This window comes from Cydia strobilella, chromosome 25 (genome assembly GCF_947568885.1).
Source record: "Cydia strobilella chromosome 25, ilCydStro3.1, whole genome shotgun sequence".
NCBI lineage: Eukaryota > Metazoa > Arthropoda > Insecta > Lepidoptera > Tortricidae > Cydia > Cydia strobilella.
The window spans coordinates 1,232,059-1,249,800 of record NC_086065.1 but is presented as its reverse complement, the minus strand read 5'-3'; the positions used below and the strand labels follow the sequence as shown (position 1 = coordinate 1,249,800).

At 39.3% G+C, this 17,742-nt stretch overlaps 2 protein-coding genes across 3 annotated transcripts; one reads left to right on the top strand and one right to left on the bottom strand.

Moving 5' to 3' along the window:
- Positions 1–457: 457 nt before the first annotated feature.
- On the bottom strand, positions 458–6,695 carry LOC134752796 (zinc finger protein 271-like). The gene is made up of 4 exons (XM_063688513.1): positions 6,425–6,695; positions 5,518–5,715; positions 4,578–4,748; positions 458–3,194 (listed from the first exon to the last, which is right to left on the bottom strand). The coding sequence occupies exons 1-4, from the start codon at positions 6,531–6,533 to the stop codon at positions 1,219–1,221; spliced, it is 2,454 nt and encodes an 817-aa protein (XP_063544583.1). The 5' UTR covers positions 6,534–6,695; the 3' UTR covers positions 458–1,218.
- Positions 6,696–7,017: 322 nt separating this feature from the next.
- Positions 7,018–13,678, top strand: LOC134752726 (uncharacterized). Of its 2 annotated transcripts, XM_063688416.1 has the most exons (5): positions 7,018–7,258; positions 8,017–8,211; positions 9,049–9,243; positions 9,720–10,070; positions 12,883–13,678. In XM_063688416.1, the coding sequence occupies exons 1-5, from the start codon at positions 7,132–7,134 to the stop codon at positions 13,110–13,112; spliced, it is 1,098 nt and encodes a 365-aa protein (XP_063544486.1). In that variant the 5' UTR covers positions 7,018–7,131; the 3' UTR covers positions 13,113–13,678. The 2 variants fall into 2 exon arrangements, with proteins under 2 accessions (XP_063544486.1, XP_063544487.1); XM_063688417.1 differs by lacking the exon at positions 8,017–8,211.
- Positions 13,679–17,742: the final 4,064 nt, after the last annotated feature.

The window sequence follows — 17,742 nt, the reverse complement described above, 5'->3', positions numbered from 1 at the left end:
AGGTCGAAGGTTTCATACTATTTATTACCTCAGGGGCTATTAACACATACAGGCTGCTCCAAAGCAAAAAAATCGTAATTTGTTAATTAACGTAACCGCTACACCGGTTGTTATGATACTTGGTATACTGATTCTAATAAATACCCTAATGCATATGTACATTTCGGCTTTGTCCAATGGCTAAGCAGACCCTGTATGATAAATCGTATTGTGTTACACATGCTCGGTATGACCAACAACGAAACGTGATATAGATATTACCGTAATCAAATTACATATCATAAAATATGCCGTAAATTAAGCAAATTTATGGTTTTTTTTTTATACTACGTCGATGGCAAACAAGCATACGGCCCGCCTGATGTTAAGAAGTCTCCATAGCCTATGTACGCCTGCAACTCCAGAGGAGTTACATGCGCGTTGCCGACCCTAACACTCCTCTCCCTCGAGCTCTGGCAACCTTACTCACCGGCAGGAACACAACACTATTAGTAGGGTCTAGTGTTATTTGGCTGCGGTTTAGAAATTGTTTTATTTATAATTGTGTATGTGATTTAGTATAATTTTGGGATACTTATTAGTGTATAGGTAATTTTAGTTTTCGCTCTTTATCCTTGTGCCTACGTTTGTCCTACCATAGAGTAACTTATACTAGAGCGGTACTGTCATAGTAAATTTTGTAACCCCGGTAAATTCACTGCCATCTGTCGACAAACTTTAAAACTAAAAATGAAGATTTATAAAAATACGATTAAATGTATTTAAATATGGATAAATGATTTTTTTTATTTGCATTAATTATTTTTATGATTTTGACCCATGTTCTTTTACTGATATGCGTTTAAATTGTTAAATAACAAACGAAACCGTCAACGCCATCTATACGACAGTAAGCCAAAGCTAGTAGCGCCCTCTGAACGAGAATCAAATTTTCTTGATTTTCGAGGCACGTTTTTTCCTTAGACTGTATTCATCTATTACGGAGTTATGTTTGGTCCTACTCAAAGGACATAGACCGCCGTTATATATGTGGTATATAGTTCAAATTAAAAATACGAGTAGGCAGGAGGTTAAATGTTTTTTTAAGTTGAGCGTACATGTATAGCATTCCCAACTAAAACCAATATTTGCTTGTCTACTTTATTTTATTGTAATTTGTGTACCGAATAAATAAAATAAAACTCGACTACGAAACCCATTTTTGAAAATTTATCATAACTAAATATTTTCACCCGCACAGATGCGTCTATGTTTACGCAAAGTACTTGCGTCCGCAAAGCTATTGCTGCAATCTTCACAAGAATAGGGCCTTTCGCCAGTATGAGTTCGTCTATGTATTACTAACGCTGATGAATGCGCAAAACGTCTGCCACAATCTTCGCACGAATATGGCTTCTCACCAGTGTGAGTCCGTTCATGAGAAGACAAACCAGACGAACAAGTAAACTGCTTTTTACAAACTTTGCACGTAAAAGGCCTTTCGCCGGTATGGAGTCGTCTGTGCCTATTTAAGGTATGCGCATGTGCAAAAGCTTTTTTGCATATGTAGCATGTATACGGCTTTTCACCACTGTGTATTCTTTTATGACTGATCAAACTGTTTTTTTCCAAAAACTTTTTTTCACAGATTTCACAAGTATAGGGCTTTATGCCAGTGTGGATTCGTTTGTGTCTTACCAAGTAACTGTAATCTTTGAACTGTTTATTACATATTCCACAAGCGAATGGTTTTTTGTCACTATGAATTTGCGTGTGTATATTCAAGTGACCTTTTTGAGCAAACCGTTTGTCACAAATTTTGCATGAATAAGGCTTCTCGCCAGTATGAATACGTTTATGCGTCTCCAGATAATCCAAACGGGTAAACGATTTCTTACATGTTTCACATGTAAAATCACGCTTCTTGTGAATCCTTTTATGCTTTTTAAAGTCCCTCAATTGAGAAAATTTTTCATTGCATATTTTGCACAAATACGATTTTTCTTTGTGAGTTTGTTTATGTGTATGCAAATTTTGCGAATACGCAAATCGTTTATCGCAAATCTCGCAACAGTAGGGCTTTTCGCCAGTGTGAGTTCGCTCATGCTGACGCAAGTGCTCTGATCGCGAAAACTGCTTTTCACATACGTTGCACGAGTAAGGCCTCTCGCCGGTATGGGTCCGTTTATGTGTATTTAAGTGTCCAGAATCTGAAAACTCTCGATAACATATCTCGCACACATACGGTCGTTCGCCAGTATGGATCCGTCTATGTACACCTAAATGACTCGCAGTCTTAAACCGTTTTTCACAAAACTCACACGAATATGGCCTTTCGCCTGTATGCACACGATTGTGTGATGTGAGACTGCAAGAATACGCAAACTGCTTTTTACAAATTTCACATGAATAAGGCTTTTCGCCAGTGTGCATCCTTATATGCATTTTTAAACCAGCCCCAGTAGAAAACGATTTACTACAAACATGGCACGAAAAAGCCTTTTCTCCCGTATGCCCTCGTTTATGAGCAAATAAAGAACCATGATTCGAAAACTGCCTTTTACATACTTCACATGCGTACGGCTTTGCACCAGTGTGAATAAATGCATGTATTTCCAAAGAGCTTTTATGTTTAAAAAAAATTCCGCACGTATGACAAGCGTATGGCTTTGCGTCAGTGTGAGTAAATCTATGTGTATTCAAGTGGCTTTTTTGTTTAAAAAATTTTCCGCACGTATGACAAGCGTATGGTTTTGCGTCAGTGTGAGTAAATCTATGTGTATTCAAGTGGCTTTTTTGTTTAAATTTTTTTCCGCACGTATGACAAGCGTACGGTTTTGAGTCAGTGTGAATAAATGTATGTGTTTCCAAATGGCTTTTGCGTTTAAATTTTTTCCCGCACGTATGACAAGCGTACGGTCTCTCTGTTTTACAAATGTTACTTTGAATATGGCGTATCAAGTTAGATTTTCGGTGAAACGTTTTGCCACAATCGTTACACACATACGTCTCAGGGTTATTTTTGTTAGTGTTTGTTTCGTGTCGCGAATCAGAGGGTCCAGTCACGGCGTGCTTAGCTTGTGACTGGTGGTGCGCAGCGGGCCCCATGTTGCATCTATGCAGCGCCTCGTGGTGTTGGAGACGTTCAAGCTTCACGCAGCAGTCTCTTAGCTGCAGGCGTTCTTGCTTCACCGCTGCAGCGATGTTGGTAGCAGCTAAAGAGAAAAAAGCAATGTTCAATCTCATCTAATAAAGCAGTTAAGTGAGTTAAGCAATAGTGGTCTAAACTGGGTTGTTACTAAAATAATCTTATTAAAAAACGAACTTGGTATGGCTGACTTTTATGGTGTTGAAATCCATGTCCTATAGATATTGTAGTTTAGGAACTATATTATAGATTCGAGTTTAAATCTAAGTATACATAGTGGTGTAACTAATGGGGTTGGCAACTGAAAAAGGTTTTTAAAGATGGCGCCAGCGTTAGTTTCACCTAGCTTGTAGACTTTGTAGTTTTGTTCTATGAGATTTGGCTTGAAGAATTAAAATTCCACAAAAAAATACAAAAATTTGACACTTTTCGTAGTACACAGGTAAAACCTATACAAGTTCAATATAATAATGCGTTCCGGGTGTTGATGGGGCTGCCGCGCTTTGCAGTGCGTCACAGATGTTCTCTGACGCGCGTAACCTGTTTTAAAGCAGCAATGCGCCTGCGAACCGAATCGCTGGTACGGCGCGTGCGCGCCAGCCCCAACACCATCCTGTCTATGATTGCGGATAGAATTGACTGTCCGTACATAATGCACTGTTGTGGACTTTACAAGCCCAACGGTGTAATGTAATTGTAAATTTAGTTAAGATATGTATTGTCTTGTCACTTACATAGTTTTTAGGGTTCCGTACCCAAAGGGTAAAAACGGGACCTTATTACTAAGACTTTGCTGTCCGACTGTCTGTCACCAGGCTGTATCTCATCAACCGTGATAGCTAGACAGTTGAAATTTTCACAAATGATGTATTTCTGTTGCCGCTATAACAACAAATACTTAAAAGTACGGAACCCTCGGTGGGCGAGTCCGACTCGCACTTGCCCGTTTTTTTTTTAAGTTTTATTGTAAGTACTAAACTAACATTGTATGAGCCATGAGCTCGAAATAAACGTTAATTTAATTAAATTTTATGCTGGCACCATACTTTGACCAGCCAACCCCATTAAACAGAAAAATCGAAAATGTTTATTTATTAAAATAATTAAATTTGTTCCCTAATAGGGAATATTACGCGAAACTCTGCACAGTGCACAGGGGACAATCTGAGGGTCTACCGCGAAACAAGAAAATCGAAATTTCCTTATCTAACACTTGCATATTCGAGCGATAAAGAGGCATATAGCGAAATTTCGGATTCGCGTTTCCCTCCTCCTGTCCTCTGTAAACAGCCTTGATGCATCAATGTCATATTATACTATTTCTGAAAACTTGTCAAAAAACTGTTAAAGGCAAAGTATGTATAAGTTACTCTATGGTCTACTTTAGGTGCTAGTGCTGCACTCTGGCAGCAGAACATTGCAGTAATACCCCCTATTAATAAATACTTACAACTGTCATCCAGTGTTTCAGTTTCTATGCCAGTTCCCTTATTAACACATGTTGGGGAAATGGTGTTATAGTCCACTGTCTTTGGACACATGTGGATAAGTAGTTTATCAATGCGCTCGAGCCTTACATAGCAGTTCTTCAGCTCCTGCCGCTTCTCCTTAACGGCTGCCCCTGAAATTATGCTTTAATTAACATATCGCTAACTGCACGACACGCACATCACTAACTGTTAGTCCAGAATCAGTAGCATTAAAAAAGTGCTAGAATCAGCGGATGCCAAACGTCGACGACCTTGGTGTTAAATTTATTTTGACTATATTCTGCTTTTTTATTCCGTCGACTAAAATGACATTTCATGTGGTTCTAAGAAATGTCATGTCTTACACATGAAACGTCATTTTAGTCTACGGAATAAAAAAACCGGCCAAGTGCGAGTTGGACTCGCGCACGAAGGGTTCCGTACCATTACGGAAAAAAACAGCAAAAAATCACGTTTGTTGTATGGGAGCCCCATTTAAATATTTATATTATTCTGTTTTTAGTATTTGTTGTTATAGCGGCAACAGAAATACATCATCTGTAAAAATTTCAACTGTCTAGCTATCACGGTTCATGAGATACAGCCTGGTGACAGACGGACAGTGGAGTCTTAGTTCTGGAGTTCAAGTCCCACCCGAGATAGTGAATTTTTCCACTTTTAATTTACAAATTGACAATAAGCTCAATAAAGCTTGTGTTGTGGGCGCTTAGACAACAATAAATATAATTTATAAATACGTCAATACATGAATACACTACAACTAAAATACACTAATAATAAGAGAATTTCAATATCATGGAGACAACTTACAAAGTATATTTGCTCTCAAGGTGGAACTGTGATAAATTCGCTATCTAATCTATTAATTTAAAAACAAATAAAACCATATATATAGTTTACCATGAAGTTTGTAAGCTGTTTCCTGTGCCTGCACATGTTTTGATTCCAGCATGGGCTCATCCTGCATGCTGTGGTCCATGAACAGATTGGATGCCATTTCGGCCTCGCTCATGCATGGGTTTTGAATTTCCCCGCATGATAGCTCCTCATTTACTTCTGCTTCTTTGGTTTTAAGCTCTGTATCCTCTTTAATGTGCACTGCAAGATTGAAAATATCATTAAAGTCTGAAACATTTTTGAATGAAACAGCCTCCGTTTGCTTGTAAAATTAGTATAAGAAATATTTTAGTTACTTTTCGAAGCTTGCACCCTACCCATTCATACCCTACCCTAATCATTTTGTATTTCTCTTTTATATATTATGTAGCATAAGGCATGGCACAATATGATAAACTGGTGGACTGGAATGGACTACCCATAGTTTGTCAAAGTCATAGACTGTCTCATTTCAAACATAGACAGAGACCTTTAGACTCTGTCTTACATTAGTACTAGCACCCAAAAGAAAAGGATGAGTATAGTTTTTTTTGTTCTTATTTACTGACAATTTCTACTTAAATTCTACTCAACACTGAGAACTCGGTTTATGACTCTGGATACAGGCATTATCAGTTGTTTAAACTGCCTGCCTGCATTACAAATAATAATAATAATTTTATTTGTTAATATATTTATAATTGAAATTGTATGCCACAATATGGGACCTGTCCTGAAATAAATACTATTCATTCATTGATTCATAATAATAATTTGGTTTGACCAACCATATGTATATTCTATAGCATTGTTTTGGGTATTAGGTATGGTAATGGAATATCCAGAATTATACAAAGTAAACTGACATAGTAGATTTTTTGGTTACTGACATAATTTGTTTGCTAGACTAGGAAAAGACTTTGTCACTCACCTTTGTCCGCGAGCAGCGATGCTGTCAAGTCCCACACGCACGCCGCGACTTGGTCTTGGTCACCCGCCGGCTCCTGCTTCACGCGCGTCGCCTGCGCGTGCGCAGACATGCTAACTATACTTCAACATAGGTACATCACAACAACTAACACTAAGCAACAGCTTTCGCCAGGAACGTTAGTTCACGTAGCTAAAGCGACAAGACAAGACAAACGTTACTGAATTGTTGCACATTTTTATTTTATGCTGACGAAAACAATAATGAACAACCTACACTACAACAGAAAAGTGAATTGACATTTGACATGTGAACATGTGATTAGTCGATTACCACAGATTACACAGGTTTATGAGGTTTGAATTCGTAACACACCATCGCACCGCACCAAGGTCATTGTGTGACGCAACCATAAGTAAGACTGAGAACGAGATATCGCTTTCTCGCTCTTATTTATAGGTGCATCGCACAATGATCTTGGTGCGGTGCGATGGTGTGTGTGTTATGTCTTTTAATTTAGTTAAGGTGTAAATTGGTGTGAATGCCCCGTTAGATAATTTGTAAAAAAAAGTAACTGCCATAGTCTATGGTATAAACACAAAAATTTCGAACGTGTCGTTTTCGGCGTCCCTCTTGCTATTTCTCATGTATTTCTGTAAGATGTAATATCAGCCATCATTTTTCTAAGTTATCGGGGAATAGTATTATGTATGGAAATGTGGAAATTCGACAAAATTTCATTCGGCCAAGCACATATGCCGCGAGAGGACAGTGGTGGCAGCATGGCGATGGAGGCGCGCGTAAAAGAGGAGACCCACGATCAAGTTTCGGACCATGGTGAGTTTTGCTACACAACTATGCAGTCTCCTCTAAACTCAGTATGTGAACTGCACGCGAAAGCCGCAGTGGGGCACAATCGGGACTAAATCAAGGCTAAGGTTAAAGTCGCGTGTGAAGGATTTATGCACTAACTTATAATTTGTAATATATAAAAAGTGGACCTACCTATGTATACTACCGCCGCGGATTGCGCGCGGTACCGCGCAATAACTAGAAATGCACAAAACGTTATTAGCTACGTCACATTGCCGAAACGCGGCACCGCGTTCAATCCGCTCTCAATACGCCGACCGAATGCGGAACCGACGCGGGGTGGAAGCGGCGCGGTCGCGGTCACTCGCTCGTTACATTGGCGCGTATTGGAGGCGAAGCGGTTGTGCTGCCTGAGCCCGCCTACCCGTAGCCGTAGGTAACTTAAACGCGGTTGCAACGCGGGTCCGCTATCAAAACGCGGAGCCAATTCCGATGTAACAATGTGGTTAACCAGTCAAAGTGTTTTACAGATGGCGCCAGCATAGGTTTTACCTGTCAATAGTGTCAAATGCTTGTTTTTTGTTTTTATGACCTGGATGCTTAGCTCTTTAAGTCAAATCTCACAGAACAAAACTACACAGATTATTACCTATTTTACTCAAAACTAAAACATATTTATTGCTAATCATCACCTACTAGACATTTAAAGTAAAATCTACTATGCTGGCACCATCTATAAAAACCTTTGACAGTTGCCAACCCTATATCCTATTTTTTCACAGCACTTATTAAGAGAGAAGCAGAATTCACAGATGAAGAGATGCATGTAAAGACGGAGCTACTCAGCTTGGGCAATGAGTGTAAAATTAGTGAGGCAGCTATGCTGGCCGAACTGTACAAAGATCATATAGTCAAGGGTGAACTGGTGCTGGGTCCGGAGCACCCTCATCAGCCAGATGTAATGTTGGTAGTACATGGTAAGTTGTTTTATGTGGTATAGTGGGGAATGTGAGAACTAGACTCGGTAGCGACGGTAGCACGGTCGCATTTTTATCGCTTGTTACCATGCCTGTCACATTCAAATTAACAAGTATGTAAGTGCAAAAGTGACGGGCATAGTGACAGGCGATAAAAATGGAACCATGCTGCGCCCGCAGGGCTCGAAACGGACTAGCATCCTCTGCGTTCGCGGCAGATGCCTAAAACCGCCTTGGCCATTCGGGCAGTGGCATGGGTCGAATTTTCTCATGTATATGAGCTAATACCTAATACATTAAGAGCTTACGGCGCCCTTTGCATTAAATTTACAACATAATATACTAACTAATTTCTGTTTAGCCCAGTGGTTGACTGGTAGAGAATGCCTCAAGGCATTAAGTCCGCCTTTTGTACTTTTTACTTGTTCTTGTGCAATAAAGTTTAAAATAAGCGGTTGTGCTGCCTGAGCCCGCCTACCCGTAGCCGTAGGTAACTTACAACGCGGTTGCAACGCGGGTCCGCTATCAAAACGCGGAGCCAATTCCGATGTAACAATGTGGTTAACCAGTCAAAGTGTTTTACAGATGGCGCCAGCATAGGTTTTACCTGTCAATAGTGTCAAATGCTTGTTTTTTGTTTTTATGACCTGGATGCTTAGCTCTTTAAGTCAAATCTCACAGAACAAAACTACACAGATTATTACCTATTTTACTCAAAACTAAAACATATTTATTGCTAATCATCACCTACTAGACATTTAAAGTAAAATCTACTATGCTGGCACCATCTATAAAAACCTTTGACAGTTGCCAACCCTATATCCTATTTTTTCACAGCACTTATTAAGAGAGAAGCAGAATTCACAGATGAAGAGATGCATGTAAAGAAGGAGCTACTCAGCTTGGGCAATGAGTGTAAAATTAGTGAGGCAGCTATGCTGGCCGAACTGTACAAAGATCATATAGTCAAGGGTGAACTGGTGCTGGGTCCGGAGCACCCTCATCAGCCAGATGTAATGTTGGTAGTACATGGTAAGTTGTTTTATGTGGTATAGTGGGGAATGTGAGAACTAGACTCGGTAGCGACGGTAGCACGGTCGCATTTTTATCGCTTGTTACCATGCCTGTCACATTCAAATTAACAAGTATGTAAGTGCAAAAGTGACGGGCATAGTGACAGGCGATAAAAATGGAACCATGCTGCGCCCGCAGGGCTCGAAACGGACTAGCATCCTCTGCGTTCGCGGCAGATGCCTAAAACCGCCTTGGCCATTCGGGCAGTGGCATGGGTCGAATTTTCTCATGTATATGAGCTAATACCTAATACATTAAGAGCTTACGGCGCCCTTTGCATTAAATTTACAACATAATATACTAACTAATTTCTGTTTAGCCCAGTGGTTGACTGGTAGAGAATGCCTCAAGGCATTAAGTCCGCCTTTTGTACTTTTTACTTGTTCTTGTGCAATAAAGTTTAAAATAAATAAAGAATATACTGTGATTACCAGGCTGGGCGTCAGCTGACGCGGATGGCTGTCCCGATTCACCAGCGCTGGAGCGCGTCCACCGCCCGGAACTCGTGCTCCGGGATTGCTACGTGCGACTGGAACGTCTACGAAACCACGAGGCGCTCGCCAGTCACGATGTAACCCCCATGAACACAACTATTGATACTAACAAATATTATACTGAAGATAAGATTTCCACTAAACTTTTCTCTGAGAAAAAAGGGAAAGAACTAATAAGTGAAACTTTTGGTAGCTTTGTTTCAAAGTCGGATTTGAAGAAACATGCCAAGAAACATATTCAAAAGTCAAGCATGAAGAAGGAAAAAGACAAGCATTGTGTTGCGGGGAGAGGTGAGTTGATTTCAAACGAAACCATTGCATATTTTTAGGGTTCCGTACCCAAAGGGTAAAAACGGGACCCTATTACTAAGACTTCGCTGTCTGTCTGTCTGTCCGTCTGTCACCAGGCTGTATCTTATGAACCGTGATAAATAGATGTATTTCTGTTGCCGTTATAACAACAAATACTGAAAACAGAATAAAATAATTATTTAAGGGGGGCTCCCATACAACAAACGTGATTTTTTTGCCGTTTTTTGCGTAATGCTACGGAACCCTTCGTGCGCGAGTCCGACTCGCACTTGGCCGGTGTTTTATTTTATCAAGCAGATACGTCTGCGAGCGATACTATAAATGGGAAAAATGACTCTACTTTAACAGAAACGCGCAAATCTTTCCATTCCTTCCTTAACTTCCTTTATACTGTATACACGCCTTGGGGTGGCGTAAAGAGACATCTACCGAAAGACTTCTATCTTAGCTCAGTTGGTTGTGTTTTTCTATGGTAGAAACGTTAGTCCCCATTTTCCTCTTAAGCTTTGAGTGTATGGAATTCTTCTTTCACTCCTAGGTTAATATGTATAAAGGGCCTAATCAGCGAAATCGACTCCACACTCGCGTTCGCGGCTTCGCGCCTTCCTCGCGTTGTCCCGGCATTTTCGCCACGGCTCATGGGAGCCTGGGGTCCGCTTGGCAACTAATCCGATTCGACTTCCGGAAGGCATTCGATACCGTCGACCATGATGTTTTACTCGTGAAATTGGCAAGCGCGGGTTTCACTCCACATACTCTTACTTTCCTTGCCAGCTATATAAGTAACAGGCGCCAGTATGTGGACTGTGCTGGTCACGTGTCAGAACCATATTTCACGAGGTCTGGCGTAAGTCAGGGGAGCAATTTGGGCCCCTTAGAGTTCATTTTAATGATAAATGACCTTCCTGACGTTGTTAAAGATTCCATTTGTCTACTCTTTGCTGATGACCTCAAGCTTGTCCGCAGAGTTAATGACAGCTCTGATTGTATTAAATTACAAGAGGACATACACCGAGTGGTCAAATGGAGTCAAACGTATAGGTTAAATTTCAACGTGTCAAAGTGCGCCATTGTCTCATTCACCAGATCTCGGAATCCACTTTGCTACCAATATGTGTTAGGAGAGTCACCGATGCAGCGCGTCGGCGAAGTGAAGGACTTAGGGGTGCTGCTGAAGTCCGACCTCACCTTTCGAGACCATATTGTTTCAGTATGTAAGAAGGCTTTCCGAAATCTGGGGTTTGTAATGAGGCAGGCTCATGGGTTTAATAATATTAACGCGATACGTGTCTTGTACGAGGCAATAGTCAGGAGCCACTTGGAGGGTAATGCGGCAATCTGGAGTCCACACGAGTCAAAATATAGGTTAATGTTGGAACGCATCCAAAATAAATTTATTAGATTTATATATTTAAAATTATACGGAGTATACCCTTTTTATCCGTTAAAGTATCCTACGTTGTTCGTGTTAGGAATGGTAGGATACAATAAACTAGAAGTTAGAAGGGAGCTGGGGCTAGCTTCATATATATTTAAGTTGGTGCGGGGCAAGTTGTGCAACCCTGGAGTCCTGGCAGAGGTGCGTTTGAACGTACCAGATCGGTATGTGTGGCGGCGGCGGCGGCCGAGCCGCTCGCTCGAACGCAACTCCTTCGCCAGGCGTCCTGCACCGCGCGCATACAGGACCCTTAATAGAGTAGCGATCGAGTTAGATTTGTTCTCTTGTTCTCTGAACGAATTCACAAGGGCTACGCTTTACGTATTGTGCTACTGTAATCTGTAAGCTAATGTATTGTACCTATTTTTTGTGTCAATTTCCATACTGTCGAATTAGGATTTCCTGTAATTGATGGTTGTGTGTATGTAAATAAATAAATAAATAAAATCCCGACAATTGGCGTAGTCACTAGTTTTTCCGAAAGCGACTGTCATCTGACCTTCCAACCCAGAGGGAAAACTAGTCCTTAATAGGATTAGTCCGGTTTCCTCGTGATGTTTTCCTTTACCGAAAGCGACTGGTAATTAAATATTAAATGATATTTCGTACACAAGTTCCCACAAGGGATTTGAACCCTCAACCTCCGGATTTAAAAAAAGTCGCACGCTCTTACCGCTAGGCCACCAGCGCTTCTATATATAATATGTATTGTATGTATACATCAAATTGTGTAAATATTTTGCATAATGTTAATATCCAGAGAGGAAAACGAAGCGGTCATCTGTATATCCTCCTAATATTAAAAACAAATACCTATATGTTTTTTAGGGTTCCGTACCCAAAGGGTAAAAACGGGACCCTTATTACTAAGACTCCAATGTCCGTCTGTCTGTCTGTCACCAGGCTGTATCTCATTAACCGTGATAACTAGACAGCTAAAATTTTTACAGATGATGTATGTCTGTTGCCGCTACAACAACAAATACTAAAAACCGGCCAAGTGCGAGTCGGACTCGCGCACCAAGGGTTCCGTACATTACACAATTTAAACAATGTATTTTTATGCGAAACGTGAGTGAAAGGTAAATTGCGGTTTACGATTTATGACGTATTAAAAAAAACCTACTTACTAGATCTCGTTTAAACCAATTTTTGGTGGAAGTTTGCATAGTAATGTACATCATATATTTTTTTAGTTTTATCATTCTATTATTTTAGAAGTTACAGGGGGGGGGGGGCACACATTTTACCACTTTGGAAGTGTCTCTCGCGCAAACTATTCAATTTAGAAAAAAATGATATTAAAAACCTCAATATCATGTTGTACACACGTATGTTTTTTTTTTGTTTCAGATAAGAACAAAACGTTTTCTGGCGGACGCAAACAGAAGTCAGCACGGGAGCGCGCCTCAAGCAAACAACTCACGTTACGGGAGTGCTTTGTGAGAATCGCGCGCCTCCCGCACCATGCGCTGCTCAGATGTAACATGCGGCCGCCAACGCGCTCCGCCAATCTCCAGCCGCGAGTCACACAGGGGAGCCCCCACCTGATTCACCAAACAAAATTAAATCAAAGAAAATAACTAACACGAAATAATACGTGTGCGACACTTGCCATCGTACATTTCTACATCGAAAATACTTAATCAAACATATTAGACTTCATTTAAGAAAAAAATTTGAGTCATCAAACGTTGAGTACGATAATTATACACGAATTAATCTTCTAGTATTTCTAAAATACTGCCTGCGTTGTTGAGTGGCTCTACGCAGCATAAAGAACTACCTGAAAAATCCTATTGGTGCGAAAAATGCAACGCACGGTTTGAAATATTGCACCATTTTAAAATACATAGACGTCTTCATATGGGTCTAAATGTATTCACGTGCGAAGTATGTGAAAAGAAGTTTACCAATTCGAACAGTTTTGAGTCGCATAAACGAATCCATAGTGGCGCAAAACCTTACTCTTGCGACATATGCAAAAAGAGTTATGCCCAAATGAGCAACTTGAATTATCATAAACGCGTACACACTGGCGAGAAACCGTTTGTTTGCGAGATTTGTAAGAAACGGTTTACGTACGCGACCTCCTTAACTGTACATATACGTATTTGTCATACGGATATAAAGCCATATACGTGCAAAGTATGTAATAAACAGTTTAAAACCCAGAGTCAGTACAAAAGCCATGAACGTGTACATACTGGCATAGAGTAACTTATACTAGAGCGGTACTGTCATAGTAAATTTTGTAACCCCAGTAAATTCACTGCCATCTGTCGACACACTTTAAAACTAAAAATAAATATTTATAAAAATACGATAAAATGTATTTAATTTATATGGATAAATGATTTCTTTATTTGCATTAATTATTTTTATATGATTTTGACCCATGTTCTTTCACTGGTATGCGTTAAAATTATAAATAACAAACGAAACAGTCAACGCCCTCTATACGAGTGTAGGCCAAAACTAGTGGCGCCATCTGATCGAGAATCAAATTTTCTTGATCTTCGAGGCACGTTTTTTCCTTAGACTGTATCCATCTATTACGGAGTTATATCAATCTTTGATACTGGTGAACGACCGTACTCTTGCAAAATATGCGATAAGCGGTTCAAGCACAAGCATGCTTTAAACGGACACGTGCTGTTACACACCGGCAAAAAGCCATACTTTTGTGAAGTATGTAATAAGCACTTTGCGCTGGAAAAGTATTATAGGTCACATAAATGCCGCGTCGAAAAGCCTTACTCGTGCGAAGTTTGTTCAAAGAAATTTGCCCGTCCCAGTCAGTTGAATGATCACAAAATTGTCCATACGCGCGAAAAACCTTATTCATGCGAGTTATGCAAAGAGCACTTTTTGTATAAGAGCCAATACAAGAGGCATAACTTACGTCATCACACTGACGGGACGCACTATTCGTGTGAAGTATGCTACAAGATATTTGTTACACGGAACAATTTTGAGGCACACAAACTAACTCATACTGACGAAAACCGTTTTCGTGTGAATTGTGTGAACAGAAATTTGCACATATAAAGGCTTTGAGTCATCATAAACGAGCCCACACTGACGCAACGTACTCGTGCGATATATGCAAGAGAAAATTCTTCAATAAATTATCGTTGACTGGTCACATAAGAGCGCACATTGGTGATAAGCCGTTCCTGTGCGACGTATGTAACAAGCGATTTATGCACCTGAGCCATTTGAATAAGCATAAACGCGTTCACATGAAGAATAAAACATATACATGCAAAATATGTAAAGAAGAGTTTTCACAGTTTTACCGTTATCAAATACATAGACGAATTCATTTAGGTGAATTCTTATATTCTTGTGAACGTTGTGAAGAAAAGTTTATACATAAAAATCATTTTGAAACACATAAGCGAAAGCACACTGGAGAACGACCATACTCATGCAATATATGCGACAAGAAGTTTGCGGAACCGAGTTATTTAGCTGTACACATGCGAATCCACACTGGAATAAAACCTTACTCATGTGACATTTGTAACAAAAAATATGTTCATCCAAAAACGTTGCGAGCATAGATTAGTATATGTTATTACTGTAATAGATAAGAAACTCTCGGACATTTCACGTTCACGTCTCTACTAGTGCTGCCCCTAGCGGTCCTGCTCTCAACTAATGAGACTGTATATGCAGTAAACACGCACACATGTACACACACACACACACACACACACACACACACACGTACTTATGGGTTCTTTACCTACATGTAACAACTTTAATATTGGAAACTGATTTATGTAGTAATCTTTGTCGTACCAATTTCCATTTGCTTAGAAAACTACATAAATCAGTTTTTCAGAATAAATAAATGAAAACTTATGTTGAATCAAGTACAATATATTAGTTATAAGTACCTACTTATTTACATACGTTCCATTCCAAGTAACTAAGACACATGCAAATACAGCGACGCTTTAAGCGCACTTCCGTGAAAATAACTTAACAGCAAGTATGTAACAATTTATTTCCTGACTATGTTTTAAACAATAATTAGAGGCAACCTAATTCATTTCTTCTTCTTGATCCCAAAATAGCTTGGAAAGCTTCAATAGTTTGATCCAACTTTTTTTGATTTAATTTAGATCCATTTTTGTCGCATATTTCATAGTTTTGAGAACATTCAAGCTTTTTATCCACAATTTGTGGTGCGGTGATCTGGGTGTTACAGCGCATTAGATTAGGTAGATTTTCCTTTTTTAGGTTCACTGAAATTGCCATTGACAACATCGAAAAACTTATCGAAGAAAAGCACGATACCTGCCGTGTCGCAACTTTATTCTGAAAGCTTTTTAATACCTGAAAATATATTAACAGTTAAGATGTTATCAAAAGTATAAAAAGGTTATTTTACAGCGAAACAGGACAAGTGTTGAGCATGCATTTTAAGGGTGTGCTATTGTCACATTTAATGTTAGGTAACAAGAAATCAGTGAATCGGGATATTATTCATGTAAAATGTCGACAAAGGTAACGTATTGTGGTTGGATTTTATCAGTAGATGTATGTCTTTCTAATTTTGGCAGGTTGTAGTTGATTTATCAGATTAAGACCTAGGCACGGAAAATAGTATCTTAATTATGATAATCAGAGCAACGTGTATGACGGGCCTTACGGGCACTAAGAATGGTGCTAGTTCAACGGCTGTTATTTGAAATGTTACAATGTTCCATCGCCAACATTTCATAAATATGCTTTACCCGAAGCCTCTATCAAAGCTTTTGATAAAGATGAAATAATAAATAAATGTTCAGGAGGTATATATATATATTATAAACTCGAAAATTTACTTACTTTGCCCTTATACCGATGTACATACAAGAAGGTACACAGATTCGGCGCGGCCCGGCCGGCATTGCTTTTCATCTTGCCTGCGTTGGTTTGGTTGAATGAGTAAGAGCACAACTCAACACAACTTACAAGGTTGGTTGTGATATAAAGAAACGCTGTTTGTTAATATCTTAACATAAATCTGACCAAAAATATGTTTAAACGGAATTTATATTAAAAAACAACTTAGAAATAATTTCAAAATTTCCCGTCAAACCAAACGTCATTTGGCTTTTTTATTCGTCTAAATACGTCAGTCTGTCATTGTACGGTGTTTGCACTACATATTAAAAAAACTACTTTTACGTTTCAAATTTATTTTGTTTCCTAGTTCATTTGCAACGTAAGGTTAGTAACACCATCAAAACATTTTTTATTAAAATATATTCTTCTAGATTTAATTAAATACGATTAAGTTACCTGCTTAAATATTTGTTTTGGTATATTTTGTTTTCTACTATCTACACACAAGAATGATATCTAGCCACACTCAGCCCTCCTTATGCTAAAGGCGGTATCTCAAAAACGAATGAACTGGAAATGGAACGTTATGATTCAAATTTAAGGTACTTATTTGCATGCAATCTTCAATTGAGATACCGCTTTTTAGCTCAGCAGGGCACCACGGCTGAGGAATATATGTCCAGCATAACCCAGAGATGGCATTATTATCAGCATTACATTACTCCTCTTCAGAGATACTATACCATGGTTGCGAGCACATAGACGAACCCATACTGTGCGTAAAACCTTAATCATGCGAAACATGTTAAATGCGTTTTACACAATTCAATAGTTTCTAATCTAACCTAACCTAACTCTCAACTCTGTTGGTTTTGGGACCAGGCTCCATACAAAGTTGCCCATGGTCCTTTATAATAATAATTTGATTTGTCCTCAAAGTTGTGTAATCAGAGCTGCCAAACCGGCCACCCTAGAAGTTTTTTTTTGTTGTTAATCAATATACATTTATATATATAGGTACTGTAATATACTAAAAGCATATTATGGCTTTGTTTAACGCCATTCGTGAATTTAATCGATAATAATCATTTTGTTTTTTTTTCTGGGTAAAGTTTATATTTAGGTTGTAAGGAACATTAATGTTGAAATAGACAGTTGTTGTATTTAGAGTTTTATTTAACCTACCTACCTGCGGGGCTAAGATGGACGGCTCTCTATCATTTGTCACCATACCTGTCACGCTCTAACAAGTACGTAAGTGCGAAAGTGACGCATGATGTGACAAATGACAAAAACGCGACCATGATACCGGTCACATTAGTATAGTCGGCATCAATAGGGAATATTACGCGAAACTGTCTAGGGGGC

Bases quoted from the DNA above. Each gene is read 5' to 3' on its own strand.
- LOC134752796 (XM_063688513.1), bottom strand. From the start codon at position 6,533: ATGTCTGCGCACGCGCAGGCGACGCGCGTGAAGCAGGAGCCGGCGGGT. The intron at 4,749-5,517 runs GTAAACTATATA...GCATAATTTCAG, and splicing joins AACAGCTTACAAACTTCATG to GGGCAGCCGTTAAGGAGAAG. The intron at 3,195-4,577 runs GTAAGTATTTAT...TTTTCTCTTTAG, and splicing joins TGAAACACTGGATGACAGTT to CTGCTACCAACATCGCTGCA.
- LOC134752726 (XM_063688416.1), top strand. From the start codon at position 7,132: ATGGAAATGTGGAAATTCGACAAAATTTCATTCGGCCAAGCACATATG. The intron at 7,259-8,016 runs GTGAGTTTTGCT...ATTTTTTCACAG, and splicing joins CGATCAAGTTTCGGACCATG to CACTTATTAAGAGAGAAGCA. The intron at 10,071-12,882 runs GTGAGTTGATTT...TTTTTGTTTCAG, and splicing joins GCATTGTGTTGCGGGGAGAG to ATAAGAACAAAACGTTTTCT.